Consider the following 19519-nt stretch of genomic DNA (forward strand, 5'->3'; position numbering starts at 1 on the left):
ACACCACAGAAATACAAAGAATTATTAGAGAATACTATGAAAAATTATGTGCTAACAAACTGGATAACCTATAAGAAATGGACAACTTTCTAGAAAGATACAACCTTCCAAGGCTGAACCAGGAAGAAACAGAAAATCTGAATAGACCAATTACCAGCAATGAAATTGAATTGGTAATCAAAAAACTATCCAAGAACAAAATTCCTGGACCAGATGGTTTAACTGCTGAATTTTATCAAACATTTAGTGAAGACCCAATACCCATCCTCCTTAAAGTTTTCCAAAACATAGAAGAGGAGGGAATACTCTCAAACTCATTCTATGAGGCCAGCATCACTCTAATACCAAGAACCAAGCAAAGACACCACAAAAAAAGAAAATTACAGACCAATTTCCCTGATGAACATAGATGCAAAAATACTCAACAAAATATTAACAAACCAAATTCAAAAATACATCAAAAACGTCATCCATCATGATCAAATAGGATTTATTCCAGGGATGTAAGGATGGTACAATATTCGAAAATCCATCAACGTCATCCAACACATCAACAAAAAGAAGGACAAAAACCACATGATCATCTCCATAGATGCTGAAAAAGCATTCAACAAAATTCAACATCCATTCATGATAAAAACTCTCAACAAAATGGGTATAGAGGGCAAATACCTCAACATCATAAAGGCCATATATGACAAACCCACAGCCAACATTAAAATTAACAGCGAGAAGCTGAAAGCTTTTCCTTTAAGATCTGGAACAAGACAAGGATGTTCGCTCTCCTCACTTTTATTAAACATAGTTCTGGAGGTCCTTGCCATGGCAATCAGACAACACAAAGAAATAAAAGGCATCCAGATTGGCAAGGAAAAAGTTAAACAGTCCCTGTTTGCAGATGACATGATATTGTACATCCACTCCAAAACTACTAGATCTAATATCTGAATTCAGCAAAGTTGTGGGATAAAAAATTAATACACAGAAATCTGTTGCTTTCCTATACACTAATGATGAACTAGCAGAAAGAGAACTCAGGAAAACCATGCCATTCACAATTGCATCAAAAAGAATAAAATACCTAGGAATAAACCTAACCAAGGAAGTGAAAGACCTATACCCTGAAAACTACAAGACACTCATGAGAGAAATTAAAGAAGAGACCAATAAATGGAAACACATCCCATGCTTATGGATAGGAAGAATTAATATTGTCAAAGTGGCAAACCTGCCTAAAGCAATCTACAGATTCAATGCAATCCCTATCAAAATACCAATAACATTCTTCAATGAACTAGAGCAAATAGTTCTAACATACATTTGGAACCACAAAAGACCCCAAATAGCCAAAGCAATCCTAAGAAGAATAAAGCTGGGGGATTACACTCCCTGACTTCAAGCTCTACTACAAAGCCACAGTAATCAAGACAATTTGGTACTGGCACAAGAACAGACCCACAGACCAATGGAACAGACTACAGAGCTCAGGTATACATCCAACATATATGGTCAATTAATATACAATAACAGAGCCATGGATATACAATAAGGAAATGACAGCCTCTTCAACAAGTGGTGTTGGCAAAACTGGACAGCTACATGCAAGAGAATGAAACTGGATTATTGTTTAACCCCATACACAAAAGTAAACTCAAAATGGATCAAAGACCTGAATGTAAGTCATGAAACCATAAAACTCTAAGAAGAAAACATAGGCAAAAATCTCTTGAATGTGAACATGAGCAACTTTTTCCTGGATGCATCACCTCTGGCAAGGGAAACAAAGTCAAAAATGAACAAATGGGACTACATCATGCTAAAAAGCTTCTGTACAGCAAAGGACACCATCAGCAGAACAAAAAGGCATCCTACAGTATAGGAGAATATATTTGTAAATGACATATCCGACAAGGGGTTAACATCCAAAATATGTAAAGAACTCACACACCTCAACACCCAAAAAGCAAATAAACCTATTAAAAAATGGGTAGAGGATATGAACAGACACTTCTCCAAAGAAGAAATTCATATGGCCAACAGGCACATGAAAAGATGCTCCACATCGCTAATTATCCAGGAAATACAAAGTAAAACCATAATGAGATATCACCTCATACCAGATAGGATGCCAACATAGAAAAGACTAGGAACAACAAATGCTGGCGAGGATGCAGAGAAAGAGGAACCCTCCTACACTGCTAGTGGGAATGTGAACTAGTTCAACCATTGTGGAAAGAAGGAATGGAGGTTTCTCAAAAAACTACAAATAGGAATACCATTTGGCCCAGTAATTCCACTCCTAAGAATTTACCTTAAGAATGCAGGATCCCAGTTTCAAAAAGACATATGCACCCCTATATTTATCACAGTCCTATTTACAATAGCCAAGAAATGGAAGCAACCTAAGTGTCCATCAGTAGATGAATGGATAAAGAAGATGTGGTATATATACACAATGGAATATTATTCAGTCATAAGAAGACAACAAATCCTACCATTTGCAACAACATGGATGGAGCTAGAGGGTATTATGCTCAGTGAAATAAGCCAGGTGGGAAAAGACAATTACCAAATGATTTCACTCATCTGTGGAGTATAAGAACAAAGCAAAAACTGAAGGAACAAAATAGCAGCAGACTCACAGAACCCAAGAATGGACTAACAGTTACCAAAGGGAAAGGGACTGGGGAGGGTGGGTGGGAAGGGAAGGAGAGGGGGAATAAGGGGCATTATGATTAGCACACATAAGGTGGGGGGTGGGCACAGGGAAGGCAGTATAGTACAGAGAAGACAAGTAGTGACTGTATTGCATCTTACTAGGCTGATGGACAGTGACTGTTACGGGGTATGTGGTGGGGACTTGATAATGGGGGGAATCTAGTAACCATAGTGTTGCTCATGTGACTGTATATTAATAATACCAAAATTAAAGAAAAAGATTGTAAATAAAATAAAAAGCAGGTAAAAATCATCAAGCTTGAGATGTCACAATTCAGGACATATTTTAATGCCAACAGAAATCATCTCAGACATAAAGTGTATTTGCAAAGCCTAAAACAATATGGCTTCATGCACAGCCCCAACAATTATATGTGAGAACATATGGTAGTTACTGCAGAGTCACCAGACTTTACGTAGAGACTAACAACTCTCTAGGACCTCAGTGCTAATCAGAATTTGAAAAAGCAGTGTCAATGAATATTTATGTAAAATACTAATACATCCTGACCCCCTAGGCAGAAACCCCAACATTCTGGGGTTCAAGAATTCCAGAGTACTTGCTATTAAGTGGGATACATTAGGATAAGTTAGAATATGCTTGAGTAGTACGTCTAAAATTCTCAGTGGGGTAACACAACAAAAGGTATTTCTTACTCATACAAAGTCTTTTGCAGATCTGGGAAACTGGGCAGGATTGCTGTTCTCCATGTACTGAAGCCATTTTCCGTACTGCTTAGATTTGATGGTTTCTCCATACCAACGTATGCTCTCACAGTTGCTGTGGCCTAGGAAGAGAACATGGAGAATCATGAGTTGGCTTCCTCCATAATTCACATTTCAGTCACATGACTATACCTAAATTCAAGAGGGCATGTGCTCCCCACTAAAAAAGAAGGACTAGAAACCTTGGTGGCAAATATTAGTAATTTCTACTACAGATAAGTAACAGATCTTTAGATTTTACTTGCATTCCTATAGGAAAGATAAAATGTTTTCAGGTATTTTCAAGCATCAGAAACTTTCCCCACCTTCCTCCCACTTGTTCCTTGCTTCAGTATGGTGTGACCAAAGAAAAAAAAAGGAACAAAAAATAGATTTCAAATACATTATTTATTTTCATCCAATCCACATTACTAGTGAAGGATTAAGAGCTTTCTTTTATCTACTATAGGGTTCTTAACCTTGACATTATTGATATTTTGGGTCAAATCATTCTTTGGGATTGTCCTATGTTGCAGAATATTTAGCAGTGTCCCTGGTCTGTACCTACTGGATGCCAATAGCATCGCTCCCACTCCAGTTGTGACCACCAAAAATATCCCCAGACATTATTAACTGTCCCTGGCAGGTCAAATTATTCCTGGTTGACAAATGCTTTTTGATTTGTGTCCTTTGACCACTAGGAAGGGTTCAGATCAACTAAAACATGAAATGACTCAGTACTGAGGATGGGTAGAAATAGACCAAAGATAATGCACTTTCTCCAAGATCTACCGCTGAGACTTCAGGCAAGTCTCTGAGCCTCTCTTTACCTTCTCTGTAAAACAGGGAGAGTAATGTTACCTGGCTTACAAGCTTATTATAAGAATTAAATGAGACACTTAATAACCCATCTTTTTCTCTCTATTTTGGGAAACTACCTCTGCATACACACAGTTCCTATCCATACATGGAGTGTATTTCTGAAATTCCTGTCCTGTTCTCCTTGTTTCTTTACATATTCCTGTGAGAGTTCCTCCCTGTGCTGATTAACCACTATTATTCTTAAGCTGTCTGTTATCTACAGGTAACTTGTCTGGGAAACTCAGCCATCAGAAAAGGGGCTGGAAACTGAGAGGTAGAGAAGGGGGCCTGCAGAAGCCCTGCATGAACGTTCAGATACTTTTCTCACCAGGAAGTCCTCCAAGGTTACTAAAATGGCTTGGAAATTATTTCTTCTTCAGCCCCTGCACCACCTTGTGCCTCACACACAGGTACAGACACCCAATATATGGTTACTGAGGGACTAAGTGGCCCATTTCAGACATATGTCAAACAAGCTTATCAGTACTGGGGTTTCCCCACATCACCTTAGGTTAGAAATTCCAAATTAGGTTGGGATGAGGACAGAAAAGGTATTAATACAGGCAGGATCAGCATCAGCAATAAGTGACAGGTGACAGTCTGACATTAAAAGAGAAATTAAAAGGACAGACATTAATTAAAAAACAAAAACCACATGCTCTGGAGAGTAAGCAGCCATACACATCACAATAACCCCTAAGCTGCATTACACTGTCAGTACATAATAATTGACATCCCTATAATGACTCTGACATTTTAAAAAATGCTAATTTCTGTTCAGCATGTTCTATTTTTAAAAATTCAGAGTAGTGTATAAGGCATTTGAGAAAGATTTCCATCACAGCCTTAGAAAATATGTGATTTGCAATATACCTTAGAGATTACTTAATCTGTTTTCTAGATGAAAAAATTTAGCCCCAGGAAGGTGAAGTACACTTGCTCAAGGTCAGGAGCCCAGAGAGGCAAAATTGAAACTAAAGCTTCAGTTTGCTGACTCCATGGCAAGGTCTTTTTGACTACAGCACAACTTCAAATATATAAATATAGTTTTGTAATTAATTAAAATTACAAAATTTGAATTTGGCAGCTCAATAAGGGTATGCTTCAATTATATGGAACTTTCCTGCACTGAGTTATTAATCAGTTGGTCCTTACTGAGCCTTTGCATTGCTCAAAAAAAAAATTGTTTAAATCTGGTAAGTGTGTCAAAGGAGGAAGAAAGCATGATGCTTAATTCAAGTGACTGAACTTTGTAGAAGGGAAGGGAAGATTTACAGGTAAGAAGCCAGAGTAATGCAATGCAATGCAAATTAGCATGGAGTGTGGCTATGAGTCCGAGTGTATGGACACTGACTCTGTGTGTTCTAGGAATTGAGAGAGAGGGAACATCAGTGGATGACAAGTGGTCAAGGAGGCACAGGGACTGGATTGGGATAGGTCACCTGAGTTGGAACCACAGGATGAAGACTTTAAAGAAGAAAACAAGGATGTTTTAGATGAGAACATCATTAGAAAACACTAGAAGCAGGTGGATACCTGGATCATATTTTCTAAAGCATTCATTTGAACAGGTTATCAAACAAATATGAATTATTTATGAAGATGGGAGGGTGTTTATAGAAAATATTAAAAATTTAGCCTGCCCTGGAATACCTAAGTTGAAGGGATGGGAGAATGAGGAAAATAGTCCAATTGTTCTAGAATAGCACTGTCTGATAGAAATATGCATGCCACACATATAATTTTAAATTCTCCAGTAACCCTATTTAAAAAAGCAAACAACAGCTTAAATTCATTTCGAACACATACATCTCACTCAGTATTTCCAAAATATTACTATTTCAATAGGTACTCAATATACAAGTTATTTTTCAGTTATTTTAAATTCTTACACTATCTCTGAAATCTAATGTGCATTTCACACTTGAAGCATATCTCAATTTTGATGCTAAATTCATCAGAAATATTTGACCTGCATTTAGATATTGTAAAATTTACAACTGAAAAGATGAACTCCCATACCCAAGTTGTTCTAGACATACTTAAAAGTTTTCCAGTCACTGAATCAAATACCAAAAATCATGTTCTGTTACTATCTGCATCCATAGTGACAAAACTGCTTCAGCTTTTTAATATAAATGCTGATCCATTAAAACTAAATAAATTAAAAGTTTAATTCCTCAGGCCTACAGGACAAATTTCAAGGTTCAGTTATACATGTAGCTAGTGGCTACATATCAGGCTGCACAGGTCTAAAGGTAGGTTTTAGGGGTGGGAAGCAGGGTTGCCAGGTGACATAAGGCCCTTGGATAGCAGACTCAAAATGCCTAGGAGACTCTACATATGAGATAGTACACAAAATGGAGTTAATCTATACTAGCCGCCAAGACAGAAGACAAAAACAGATTTCTAGAGAGACTAACCTCAACAGAATACAGAAAACAAAGTCAAGCAGACCAAAGGACAGTTTACTGTCATAAATGACATGAAATAATGAGGACTGGAACTGGAAGTGGGAAGGAGGACCAAGGTGAAATAGATGATAGGAGAGGCTGTTTGCCAGATGGAAGGAGTGACATGACTGAAGAATAGATGGGACACAGAAGAAAAGCACCTCCCGGACTTCAGACTGGGTTTTGTTTGCTTGTTTCATGCTTTGGGTTTTTGTTTTGTGTTTGTTTTTTCTCTATTCTCTCTTCTACATTCACTTAACAGGGAAAATTATATTCAACAGTGGTTTTCAGGAGTTCTTGGATGCCTGAGGTAACTCTACAGCTCTTGGGAAGGTAAAGAATGTGTTATTATGGAGAATAAAAGGAGAGGAGAGGAGAGGAAGGGAGGAGAGAGGAAGGGAGGGGAGGAGAGGGGAAGCTATAGATAGACAGACCAAACCATTTGACTGAGATCACCCAGGGATGCATGTAGAGGTAGAAGACAGTGGCTACCACAGAGACAAAACATTTCTAGGGACAGAGAAGCCTTCAAAGGAATGTTTCCAGTGTGCAATGAACTGAACCAGACAGGTTAGGTGTTTTCTCCATAGCCTCATTCACTCAACCAACATTCATCGAGACAGAGGCCTGGGTGTTCCATTCTAGATATAAACCATGTGCACCATCCTAGAAGAGTGTACTGCAAGGGCTGCAGCCAGGACTGAACCCCAGATGGCCTCTACCTGGAGCAGGGTCTCTGTCCCACACCACAATTTAGAGTAGGAGCCATGCACACTGTCACTGGTAGGGTTCTGGCCTTTTGGATAGATCAGTCTCAATTGGATTTTGTTCCTTTGAAATTTCATTCACCATTTCTAAAAATGTTCTTCAAGGGGAGACCTTACTTTTACTAACAACAGCAAAGTCATTAGATTCTTATGAAAGGGAAAATAAAATGTGGGGCTGGGTAGAGTTGGGATGATGGAGAAATCTTCCTGTTAACAGTAGTAATGGGCTGGAGGCAGTGCAGGGCTTTGGAGAAGGAAGAGGTGTTGGTCTGGTCTGCCATCTATTAGCTGCTGCAATGAGATGGGTATGAAGGCCTAAAGAAACCAAATTATAATGCAAGAAAATCCACGGGACATTCACTTCAATATGAACTGATGACACATTACATCATTTAACTTTTGAAAGGAATAGTGCTCAAATTGAATTAAAATAGAAAGATCTAACTTTGTAACTCCCCTTCCCATAGAAATGTCACAATATTTGTCATTAAGGAGCAAAAGGACTACCATATTTTCACCTGCTCTAAAAACAGATTTTAATGCTACCCAGGTGAACAATTGCAATTTTGCATTTGTTAGTTAGGTAACTTCTATTTCCCCTGCTTCATAATTTGAAGGAATGTTTAGTATTCTGGGTTCAAACTGTGAAACACAATAGAGAAAATTACCCATCTTAGAGACATAATTCCTTTTATTGCATAGCTGACTTTTAAAAAAAGACCTTTCAAGGAAGAATTTATTCATTAAACCCAAGCATTTGCATTAAACAATGCTCTCCCTCAATTCAATCCTTATTTCTTCCTTCCCAACTTTTTCATAAAAGGTAGAACTCAGTCTCATTAAGTTTACATTTCTGTCAATGACATTCAAGGTTTGGAAATCAGCAAACCATGGAACATGCAATAAGGAAAAGCAGTTACCTGAAGTGTCTTTCTTCCCCCTACACCTGACACCTCCTACACATCATTCATGTGCCAGGTGAAATAGCACCTTTGGGAAAACAGAGTTGGCTCATGGGGACTTCTCTGTGTCCTTACAACACCTCTACTCTTCAGAGAAATCTGCTTATGTTTTTCCAACACATGAGCACATCTTGTGGTGTCAGCCCTTCAGGGAAGTAACTGCAGCATGTACATCTTTGTATCTCCAGGGATTAGCCCAGTACCTGGTCTAGGAAGCACCCAATAAATATTTGTGTAAGAAATTTAGGAATAGATATGTAAATGAACAAGTGAATGACTGAATTATAAGAACTGGATTCAGAGATGGAATTCTTATTAGTTGTATTAGCTTGAGCAACTCATTCCACCTCTCGGAGCTTCAATTTCCTTATTATAAAAAAGAGAAATGGTGTACTGCCTAGTAGATTTCTCATAGCACTGGAAAGCACTGCATATGATAATATGTATGAAAGTTCTTTACCACTAAATGGTAAAGTACTATGGAAATGTTAGTTATTGTCTGGTGTCTGGATAGACATAAAATCCTAGTCAAGTGTTGGATAGGGACAGGAAATGAATTCTGTACATCTGGGAATGGTATCATTGTTGACCCAGATACCAAAACAAAATGTTATGAAACATCCTTGACTCCTCAGTCAGAGTCTCCTTTGCTCCTAATACTCAATTGGCATCAGTATCATCTATTTCATTACCACTGAGGGCAATACAGACAAGAACAATTACACATTCAAGCCTCCACCCTTCCTGGTAATGGCAAGTCCACTTCCTCCCTCTATATCACATCTCCCATAATTGACCATGACATCCAGGGGTTAGCCAATCCAAGTGGTAACATCAGGGTGGGAAGGGTGTCTTGGTTCTTCATACAAAACTCCAAATTGAGAATCAACTTGAGAGCTGCTGACCCAAGTTCTCACACGATTTTGCTGTTGTACACAAGCCCTGTACAGTTGACTACTACTGGAAAGCTTGGTCAACACCCATTCCAGGCTGTGAGGAGTGCCACATTATATGCTGTAAGAGCCAGGAAGCTAGATCTGGAGGAGCCTCCAGCATCAGCCACACACCATGCCCAAACCTGCCCTTGCCATAAACTTCAAAACCTTCGTCTCAGTGGATGTTTAGCAGCCCCTTTCTTCAGTCATTGTATTTACAGGATCTCACTACCTGTCTCTACTGCTAGCTTTCAGAAGGGGTCTTTCTGGCCTATATTTGCAGGTCTCCCTGACTTTGATCTTGGGAAGCAGGTATGGAGTTCCAGTATCTTTTCCCATTCTAAATAATGGGTGCCTTCTCCTCTTATATTTACTTAACCAAAGGAGAGTAGTAACTTTATAGAACAATGAAGACAGCTTCAAGGACAACACCTGCCATGGGTGTTCTGTTCAATATCTGCCTTAGCAGGCAGTCCATTACACAAGCAGTTCCGAAGTCCTGCCACTTGAGTGCCAAAATATTTCCAGTTCCACTCGTTTGCCTTGCCACTACCTTGCTCATGCCAGTCTTTGACCTTAATCATTGTAGCATCTTCCCAACGCTGCCTGCTTTGTATCGATCCACTCTAACTCAATCCACTCTCCAAACATAGCCAGACTACTCTTCCCAAACACAAATCACATCATGTCACCACCATGTATAAAACAAGTCAGATGTTTCCCATTGTCCCATTGTCCTCTTGGTGAACCCCTTCATCTGATTTTGCAAGACCTTCATGATCTGGCCCCTACTTACATCTCCAGCTTTATACGTCATCTTCCCTGCCTTCACCCCACTCACCAGGAGAGCAGAGCAAGTGAAGGTCCAGAATAGAGTCTAGTCCCCTTCCCTCATTACTGGTCTGCACAACTGTGGGCCAGGGCTGAACTGAGAAGAGGGGGTTTGGAATTGAATGAGAGATTAGTTTTTAAGTTAACATTTAAGACATAACTACATTCATCCTGCTCAAAAAACTGAACACTATAAAAAGATCATCAGTGAAAAATCTCAGTCCCACCTCTGTGTTTCCATCACCTAACTCTCCATAATAGGTAATTACTTTAATTGGTTTCTGAATTACGGCTACTATAACAAATTACCACAAGTGTGGTAGCTTAAAACAACAGGAATTTATTCTCTCCAACTCCTACTAGAGGCCAGAAATCTAAACTCAGTGTCACTGAGAAGACATCAAGGTGTCAGCAGGGCCACACTCATGGCACAGGCTCTAGGAGAGACTCTATTTCTTGCCTCCTCCTGCTTGTGGTGACTGCTGACATCCCCTGACTTGTGGCTGCATCGCTCCATTCTCTGCCTTCACGGTCACATTGCTATCTCCTCTTCTGTGTGTGCAATCACACTCTGCCTCTCTATTATAAGGATACTTGTGAAAGCATTTACAACCCATTTGCATAATCCAGAGTAATCTCCTTAATTTAATCACATCTTTTGCCAGAAAAGTAACAGACCCAGATTCCAGAGATTATCAAGTGGGTATATCCTTAGGGGGCAATATTTAGCCAGTTTCTTATGCATCTCTCCAGGTATAAGCAAATAAATGAAAATATACTCATAGTTTTTCACTTTCTGACTCAAAGGATAATTTATCATTTGCTGTTCTGTACCTTGCTTTACTGATTGAACAATATATGTTGAGATCTTTCCACATCACTGCATAAAGCACATCCTCCATTTTTGCACGTGCACGGAACACCACTAAATGAATATATGCAATTTACTTAACCAGCTCCTTTCCATTTTTTTTTTCTTGGCACTACAAACAATGGCAAAGTAAACAACTTTACGTGCACACATATACACATATGCATGCATACATGTTTGTAAATATACTTTAGGATAAATTCCTAGAAATAGGATTTGTCAAAGGCATATGTGTAATTTTGTGTAGATATTGCCAAATTGCCTGCTTTGGGGATATATCCATTTGCACTCCCACCCATAAAGTAGGAGTACTGGTTTCTCCATGTCCTTAATGGCAGAAGATATTATCAAAGAGCATTTGGATTTATGCCAATCCAATCAATGAAAAATGTTATCTCAGTGAATTGCTTGTGTATTTATAAACATGATTTTTAAGAGTTGCAGAATATTCCATTATATGAATGAAACAAATTCTATAACCATTTTTCCTATTAGACATTTCATTTTTTATTGTTACAAATAGCACAGTGATCATCCCTGGGCATATATCTTTTTCCATATAGTGGACTGCTTCCTTAGAATAAATTTCTATCAGTGTGCATGCTGAAAGAGTTTGAATATCTAAGGTCCTTGTACATACTGTAAAATGGCTTTGTAGAAAAGTTTTACCTGTTCCAGTTTCACTAGTAGCATACAAGGGTCAGACAGCAGAGACTTACCTGCAATGATTTATAGGAATTGTTTACAAGTAAGCAGTTATAAGTCTATTGCATTCCTGGACCCAATTTGAAGATGTGGGAGTGGGGCTTCCCCACACCTCCAACAAGTAATTCTTTGGACACACACTGAGTGTCTACAACTCAATTCTGATTCCTATCTATGTGGTAATAGCCTCAGATCCAACAGGTCAAGGGCTCGTCCAACAAGACTGTTGACTTCAGACACCAGTCACAAGCCCAGGTTGTTACTTATGCTTCTGACCAACTGGGTATAAAGAAGAAGCTCTCCTGAACAACTCCATGGGTTCAATTAATTTGCTAAAGCAGCTCACAGAACTCAAGAAATCTGCTTCCTCTCTAGATTACTTACTTACTATCAAACGATACAACTCGGGAACAGCCAGCCGGAGGGAGGAGATTCAAAGGGCAAGGTATGTGGAAAGGAGCACAGTTTCCATGCCCTCTCCAGGACAGGGCCTCTCCCCAAATCTCCACATCTCCACCAAGCCAGGAGCTCTCCGAACCCAGTCCTTTTGGGTTTTTATAGAGGCTTCGTTACATAGGTGGGATTGAGTAAATCATTGTACTCTATGAACTCAATGTCCAGCCCCTCTTCCCTCCCCTGAGGTCAGTGGGTGGGACTGAAAGTTCCACAGGCGCTTTCCAGAAGCCACCTCATTAACATAACAAAAGACCCGTTTCCCACTCTCTTCACAGGAAATTCCAAGGGTTTTAGGAGCTCTGTGACAAACATGAGGACAAAGACCAAATATATATATATATATTTCTAATTATGTATCACAAGTGGTTTTAACTCAGAGATAATATTAATAACAGTAATAACATTAAAATAATAATGCAGATGCTTATTGGTAGTTTATTATGTGCCAGGTATTTTCCTAAACATTTTATATACATTGTGTCATTTATCATCCCCATTTACAGCTGAAACTGAGTCCAACATCTGGCCAAAATATTATGGGGGATTTTTCAGGCCCACCCAGAGGCAATTAAAAAGGCTTTACCTGGTGGCCTCATGGGGGAAAGGAGAGCTGCCCCCCCCACACCACACAGTGCACAAGCAAGCCAAGGCAACTCTCTGAAGGGTCCCCCTGCTCAGCTGTACTCTCAATGCAGAGCTGCATTCCTAGCCCAGACGCCTTCATTCAGAGGCCTCCTTATCTGGGGCCTTCCTCAGGTGCCTCAGTGGAAACCTCTTTATTGGGGGAGCCAAGAGGGGAGAAGTGGACAGCCTTAAAGACACTTTTCTCCAAAATGACTCAGTCCTTTTCCACTCCTAGTCTTTCCCCTTTCCTTGCCCGTGGCTCTCAGGTCCATAAAACTATAGGAGTCTCTTGTTTGGCACTCCCTCAGGAGGGAGATGATCCCCAAATCTGTGCTGATTCACCTGATTCTCAACCAATGCACCCTTGCATAGTGGCAAATGGAAGAGTGGGAGCCTGTGTTCACCATCTTGCTTATATATCACAGGTGAGTATATGCTTGAATGCTTTTATTTTGGCTTGTTTCAATCAGCTACTCTGACACTTGGCAGCTCAGCTCTCTCCAGTTCAGCTAAGCTCTGTTCAGAAACTGAGGCCAATGGGGGTTAAGTAACTAGCCTACTTTTCTAACTGTGGATCCCAGATTTGAACCTGGATCATGATTTTTTAATTTTTTAATTTAATTTCTATTTTTACTTTTTGCAGAACCTCCATATTGTCTTCCATAGTGGCTCTACCAATTTACATTCCCACAACAGTGAACAAGGTTCTATTTGCACATCTTTACCAACAGTTTATCTCTTCTTTCTAATAATAGCCATCTTAAAAGGTGTGAGGTGAAAACTTCAACAAAGATCCTGGCGCTGTTGCAGTTGTAGCTGCAGTCATTCCACCAGTTCCTGGAATTGCCATTGGAATGAAGAAGGAGATATCTAAGCTGGCCTGTGCATACAGTAAAGCAACAAATTTGACTGGATCTATACTGTCGGAACTCAACCAAGAATTAGGAGAAGTGCACGTTGCAGCGCTCCAAAATCGTGCGACTATAGACTATCTACTGTTAAAAGAACATATGGGATGTGAACAGTTCCCAGGAATGTGTTGTTTTAATTTGTCTGATTTTTCTCAAACTATTCAAATTCAGTTACACAATATCCATCATATCATTGATAGTTTTCACAAATGCCTAGGGTACCCAACTGGTTTTCTTGGTTTCACTGGAGATGGCTGGTAATTGTAGGTCTGCTTTTGTTATGTAGCTGTATTCCTATTATGTTAATGTGTGTATGCAATTTAATTAGTAGTTTAAAACCTATACATGCTTATGTTACTCTACAAGAAGATATGTCAAAGAAACAATCAATCTTCCCATGTTTTCTTCCGTCTGCTACTTCTATAGCTTTTCTTCTTCCTTCATAATTACAACCCTTTAGTAGAATTCGTGCCTCATATCGAAAATTACCGAGTATCATAATTCTTCCAAGTGGTAAAGATACCTCAAGACAAATGCTGAGCATAGAACTCACAGGGCATAAATCTGCAAAGAAGTAAAAAGCTAACCTTTTCAAAGAATATTGCTTCTCTCTCACCAACTTTACATTTCCCTGTATGGCCCCGGAAGATGACTGGTTAGCCAGAGATGGGTAAGATTCCTCAAGGGACGAACAACCTAAGACAGGCACAGTCACGGGGGGCCATCAGGTGAGAAATTGGGGATCAACAGAGGTGAGGCTTAGAACCTCATCCCCCCTGTTTTGAGAGAAATCTTCTGCATCCATGGATGTTTTGTTGCCCTTGTCTAGCTTGGATTAATACTTAGTCTATAGGCACACACCTGATCATCTACATTTGCCCTCTTATAGCACTAAATTATGTTTTCTACCTTTATCTTGCATCTACCTACCACTTCAGCATTTTATTTAAAATAATAATAATAATAAGGGAGAAATGTGGGATTCACATATAAATCAAGTATAAAAATCAAACGAATAATTATATCTGACTTGATTGTTTATAGTTCATGCATAATCAAAACCGAAAGTTTCTGTGATGACTGCCCTTGCACTGTTCACCATGTAAGAACTTATTCACTATGTAAGAACTTGTTCACCATCTAAGAACTTGTTCATTATGCTTCAGAAGACTGGAGACTGCTGAGAATTAGGCTTGGGGTTGATTAATGATTGTGCACTGAGTCCCCTATACAGAATTTTATTGTTATTAACAACCATTTGATCAATAAATATGAGAGATGCCCTGTCAAAAAAAAAAAGGTGTGAGGTGATATCTCATTGTGGTTTTGATTAGCATTTCCCTGATGGTGAGGGATGTTGAACACCTTTTCATGTATTCTGCCTTTTGTATGTCTTCTTTGGAAAAATATCTATTCAGATTCTTTCTTCATTTTTAATTGGATAATTTTTTTGCTGTTGAGTTGTATGAGTTTCTTAAAATTTTGGATATTAACATCTTATCGGATACATGGTTTGCAAACATTTTCTCCCATTCTGTAGATTACCGTTTTATTTTGTTGATGGTTTCTTTTCCTGTACAGCTTTTTGGTTTGATATAGTCCCACTTGTTTATTTTTGCTCTTGTTGCCTGTGCTTTTGGTGTCAATTTCAAAAAGAATCATTGCTAAGACCAATGTCAAGAAACTCTTCCCTGTTTTCTTCTAGGAGATTCAGTTTCAAATCTTACATATGAGTCTTTGAGTTGGTTTTTATATACTGCTTAAAATAAGTGACCAATTTCATTCTTTTGCATGTGGTTATCCAGTTTTCCCAGCACCATTTATTGAAAACTTATGTTTTCCCCATTGTACGTGCTTGGCATCTTTGTTGAGAATGTCTGTTTTTATGCCAGTACCATATGGTTTTGATTGCTATAGCTTTGTAATATAGTTTGAAGTCAAAAGTATGATCAGCCTTCTGCTTTGTTCTTCTTTCTCAAAATCGCTTTGGCTATTTGGGGTGTTTTGTGGTTTCATACAACTTTTAGGATTGTTTTTTCTATCTCTGTGAAAAAAGCCCTTAGAATATTGATAGGGATTACACTGAATCTGTAGATTGCTTTGGTTAGAACAGGCATTTAACAATACTAATTCTTCCAGTTTATGAAACTGGTATGTTTCCATTTATTTGTGACTTTGATTTCTTTCATAAATGTTTTATAGTTTTCAGTGTACAGATTTTTCACCTCCTTGGTTAAATTTATTCCAAAGTATTTTATTCTTTCTGTTGCTATTATAAATTGTTTTCTTAATGTCTTTTTCTGATAGTTAATTGCTAGGGTATAGAAAAACAACTGATTTTTGTATGTTGATTTTGTATCCTGTAACTTCTCTGAATTCATTTATTAGTTTTAGCAGTTTTTTTCCTTCTAGTAGTCTTTGGTATTTTCTATATATAAGATCGTATTACTGCAAACAGGAATAATTGGACTTTTTCCTTTCCTATTTGTGTGCTGTTTCCTTTTCTTACTTAATTGCTCTGGCTAGGACTTGAAATATTATGTTGAATAGGAGTGGTGAAACTAGGAACTCTTGTATTTTTTCTGACCTTGGAGGGAAAGTTTTCAACATTTCATTGATGAGTATATTAGCTGTGGGTCTTTCATATAGTCTTTATTATGTTGAAGTAATTTACTTCTATTCTACTTTGTTGAGTTTTTATCATGACAGGGTGTAGAATTTTGTCAAATTTTTTTTCTGCATGCATTGAGATGATGATGTGATTTTTATCTATCATCCTATTAATGTGGCATATCACATTAATTAATATGTTGAACTATCCTTGCATCCCAGGGATAAATCCCATGGTCATGGTGTTTGATCCTTTAATGTGCTGTTAATTTCAGTTTGCTAGTATTTTCCTGAGTATTTTTGAACTTACATTCATCAAGTACATTGGTCTAGTTTTGTTTTCTTGTGGTATCTTTGTCTGGCTTTGGTGTCGGGAAAATGTTAGCCTCATAAAATAAGCTTGGAAGTATTTCCTTCTCTGGTTTTTTTTGGAAGAGATTGAGGAAATTGGTGTTAATCCTTTAAATGTTTGGTAGAATTCACCCATGAAACTGTCTGGTTCTGGACTTTTCTTTATTGGGAGGTTTTTGGTTACTGATTCAATCTTCATCCTAGTTATAGGTCTGTTCCAGCTTTCTATTATCTTCCTGATTTGGTCTTGGCAAGTTGTATATTTCTAAGAACTTATCCATTTCTTCTAGGCTATCTAGTTTGTTGGCATATAAATGTTTATAGTCATCTCTTATGATCCTTTTTATTTCTGTGGCATCAGCTTTAATGTCTCCTTTTTCATTTATCATTTTACTTGAGTATGCTTTTTTCCCCTCAATCTAGCTAAAGGTTTGTCAATTTTATCTTCTCAAAAACCCAACCCTTAGTTTCATTGTTCTTTTCTATTGTCTTTCTAGTCTCTATTTTATTTGCTTCTCTTTGTTATTTCCTTCCTTCTTTTAACTTTGGACTTAGATTGTTCTTGTTTTTCTAGTTCCTTGAGGTGTCTTATTCAGGCAGTGGTTTTCCACAACATTGACAACTGCATGATCCTTTGCAGTGAGAGCTACAGGGTGTCCATGGTGGCTGCAATGAATTTTGGGGTTCTTAATGGGGCTTCCAGGTCCAGAGGTGAGGGATCAGGGCTGGTGGTAATTATGGCCAGAACTGGTGGTTTTCACACACTCAAATGTGGGCACTGGTTGTTCTTGTGGTGGCAGGAGCCAGCTGCAGGCATACATGCAGTGATGGGAGCCAAGGCCAATGTCAGAGGCCAGGATGAACTGTAGATATGTCTCTGTAGGGCCCCCGGCTGTTTAGTGTGTCCTTGTATGGCTGCTGGAGCTAGCCAAAGGTACATGAATAGCAGTGGGATCCAGTGAAAGGAAATGGGGCCATTGCATATAGGTGTACATATGCAGGGGCTAGCTGTGGGCACATATGGTGTTATAGGCTTGGAACAGGAGTCAGATGCCCAGTTTCAAGTGCCCAAGCAACTGTGGGGCCTGGGCTTTTCATGTGAACTCATGCAGCTATTATAGCTAGCCCCAGATACACACCATTAGTGGGGATCAATGATGGGAGTTGGGGTCAGCAGCATACAGGTGTGCAGCTGCAGGCCACTAGCTCATGTGGTGATGCAAGCCTTTGATGGGTCAGGACTAGCTCCTGGTGCACAAGCAGCTGTGGGAAGCCTTTGCTAAGGATATGCACTCATATGGCTGCAGGGCCACTGTGTTGCTGAAGATTTTTAAGTGGATTCCTAAGCTCTCCCAGAACTATTTTTGTTTGTAGAGAGCTAACTGTTGTTAGGGAACAGAGGCTTGGGTCTCTTCCTCCACTATCTTGGAGATGTTACTAACCTGTTGTCACACATTTAAATCCTACAATTTACACTCAAGACATGACAATTATTGTTTTGTACAATATTTATTCATATATATTTACTCAATATGTATCTTTTCATATTTCTCCACTTCTTCCTGCATTTTGATGTTTCCAAACAGTAGCATTTTGTTCTTGTCTAAAAAACCCCTTCTAATATTTCTTTTAGAGCAAGCCTACTGGCAATGAATTCCCAATGTCATTATTTTTATTTTTGAAGCATATTTTTGCTACACATAGAATTCTAGGCTCAGTTATTTTTTATAAGCAATTTAAAGATGAAATTCCTTTCCTTTCTGGTTTCAATGGCTGTCAGTAATACTGTTGCCCTTTTGAAGATATCTTCTCTAACCACTTCTAAGATTTTCTAATTGAAAATCATTTCTAGATAGGCTAAGGGGCAAAACTGTATGACTGGTATATGGGTCAATAGAAAATATTCAAACTCAAGCACAGAGGGAAAAGGTGGAAAAAAGATTAGCATATAAGAGACATGTGGAACATTCAAATGGTTTAACATTCATGTAATTGAAATACTGAAGGAAAAGGAGAGAATGAGGCAAAAGCAATATTTGAAGAGGCAGTTGAGAATTTGTTCAAAACAGACATCAATCCAGATTCAATAAATTAATAAAATTCCAAGTAGGAAAAAAAATAGGAAGTCACACTTATGCACATCATGGGAAAACAGCTGGTAAACATCCACTCCATTATGACCTCATCTCAACTGATCACATCTATAATGACTATTTCCAAAGTCACATTGTGAGGTAGGAGGGATTAGGAACTCAACATATCTTTTTGGGGGAACACAAATAAACCCATAACAAAATGCTTACATAAAAACATTTAAGTACTAGTAAACAGTAATGGTGAAAAGTCTCCCTTTCATAACCCAGGAGCAAATCAATTAACACAGGGCATTCAAATGGTCAAAGGCCATTTTAGGACCAAATGTGTGTCTGAATGTGAGCAGTAGGATATGAAGGGAGATTTTCCTTTGGAAAAGGTTCCTCACTCTTCAGTATGCTTTCTCCTTCCGGATGGAGTGGTGTACAGACATGTACTCTAGAAGTGTCACAGCCCTTCTGTAGCATGCGAGAAGCCAACTTTAGAATGAAACTGAGAACATCCTTGATACCTTTCTGAGCTGCTTAATGAAATGACTCAAGCTTGTACACCTCCCACTGGTAATAGTAACTATATATGCACCTCCCTCACTTGGAAATTTGTTTTGAATTGGGTGTTCTTTCAGTATAAATCCTAATGGATAAAGGATGTCATTAGGCATTGTA

At 38.6% G+C, this 19519-nt stretch overlaps 1 protein-coding gene across 3 annotated transcripts in view; it reads right to left on the bottom strand.

The window, feature by feature from the left end:
• FANCB (FA complementation group B) overlaps positions 1-19519 on the bottom strand; it is a 103658-nt gene that overhangs the window by 35234 nt on the left and 48905 nt on the right. For 2 of the 3 annotated variants that reach the window (XR_012127501.1, XR_005061853.2), the window contains exon 10: positions 3376-3506. Coding sequence is in view for 1 of the 3 variants with exons in the window: in XM_073227912.1 (XP_073084013.1) it covers positions 4250-4258 (9 nt within the window). In the remaining 2 variants the exon portion in view is untranslated. Of the gene's footprint in view, positions 1-3375; positions 3507-3633; positions 4259-19519 lie in introns of those variants that run through there. The other variant, XM_073227912.1, reaches the window with a different exon arrangement.

Source organism: Manis javanica, chromosome X (assembly GCF_040802235.1).
Source record: "Manis javanica isolate MJ-LG chromosome X, MJ_LKY, whole genome shotgun sequence".
Lineage (NCBI taxonomy): Eukaryota > Metazoa > Chordata > Mammalia > Pholidota > Manidae > Manis > Manis javanica.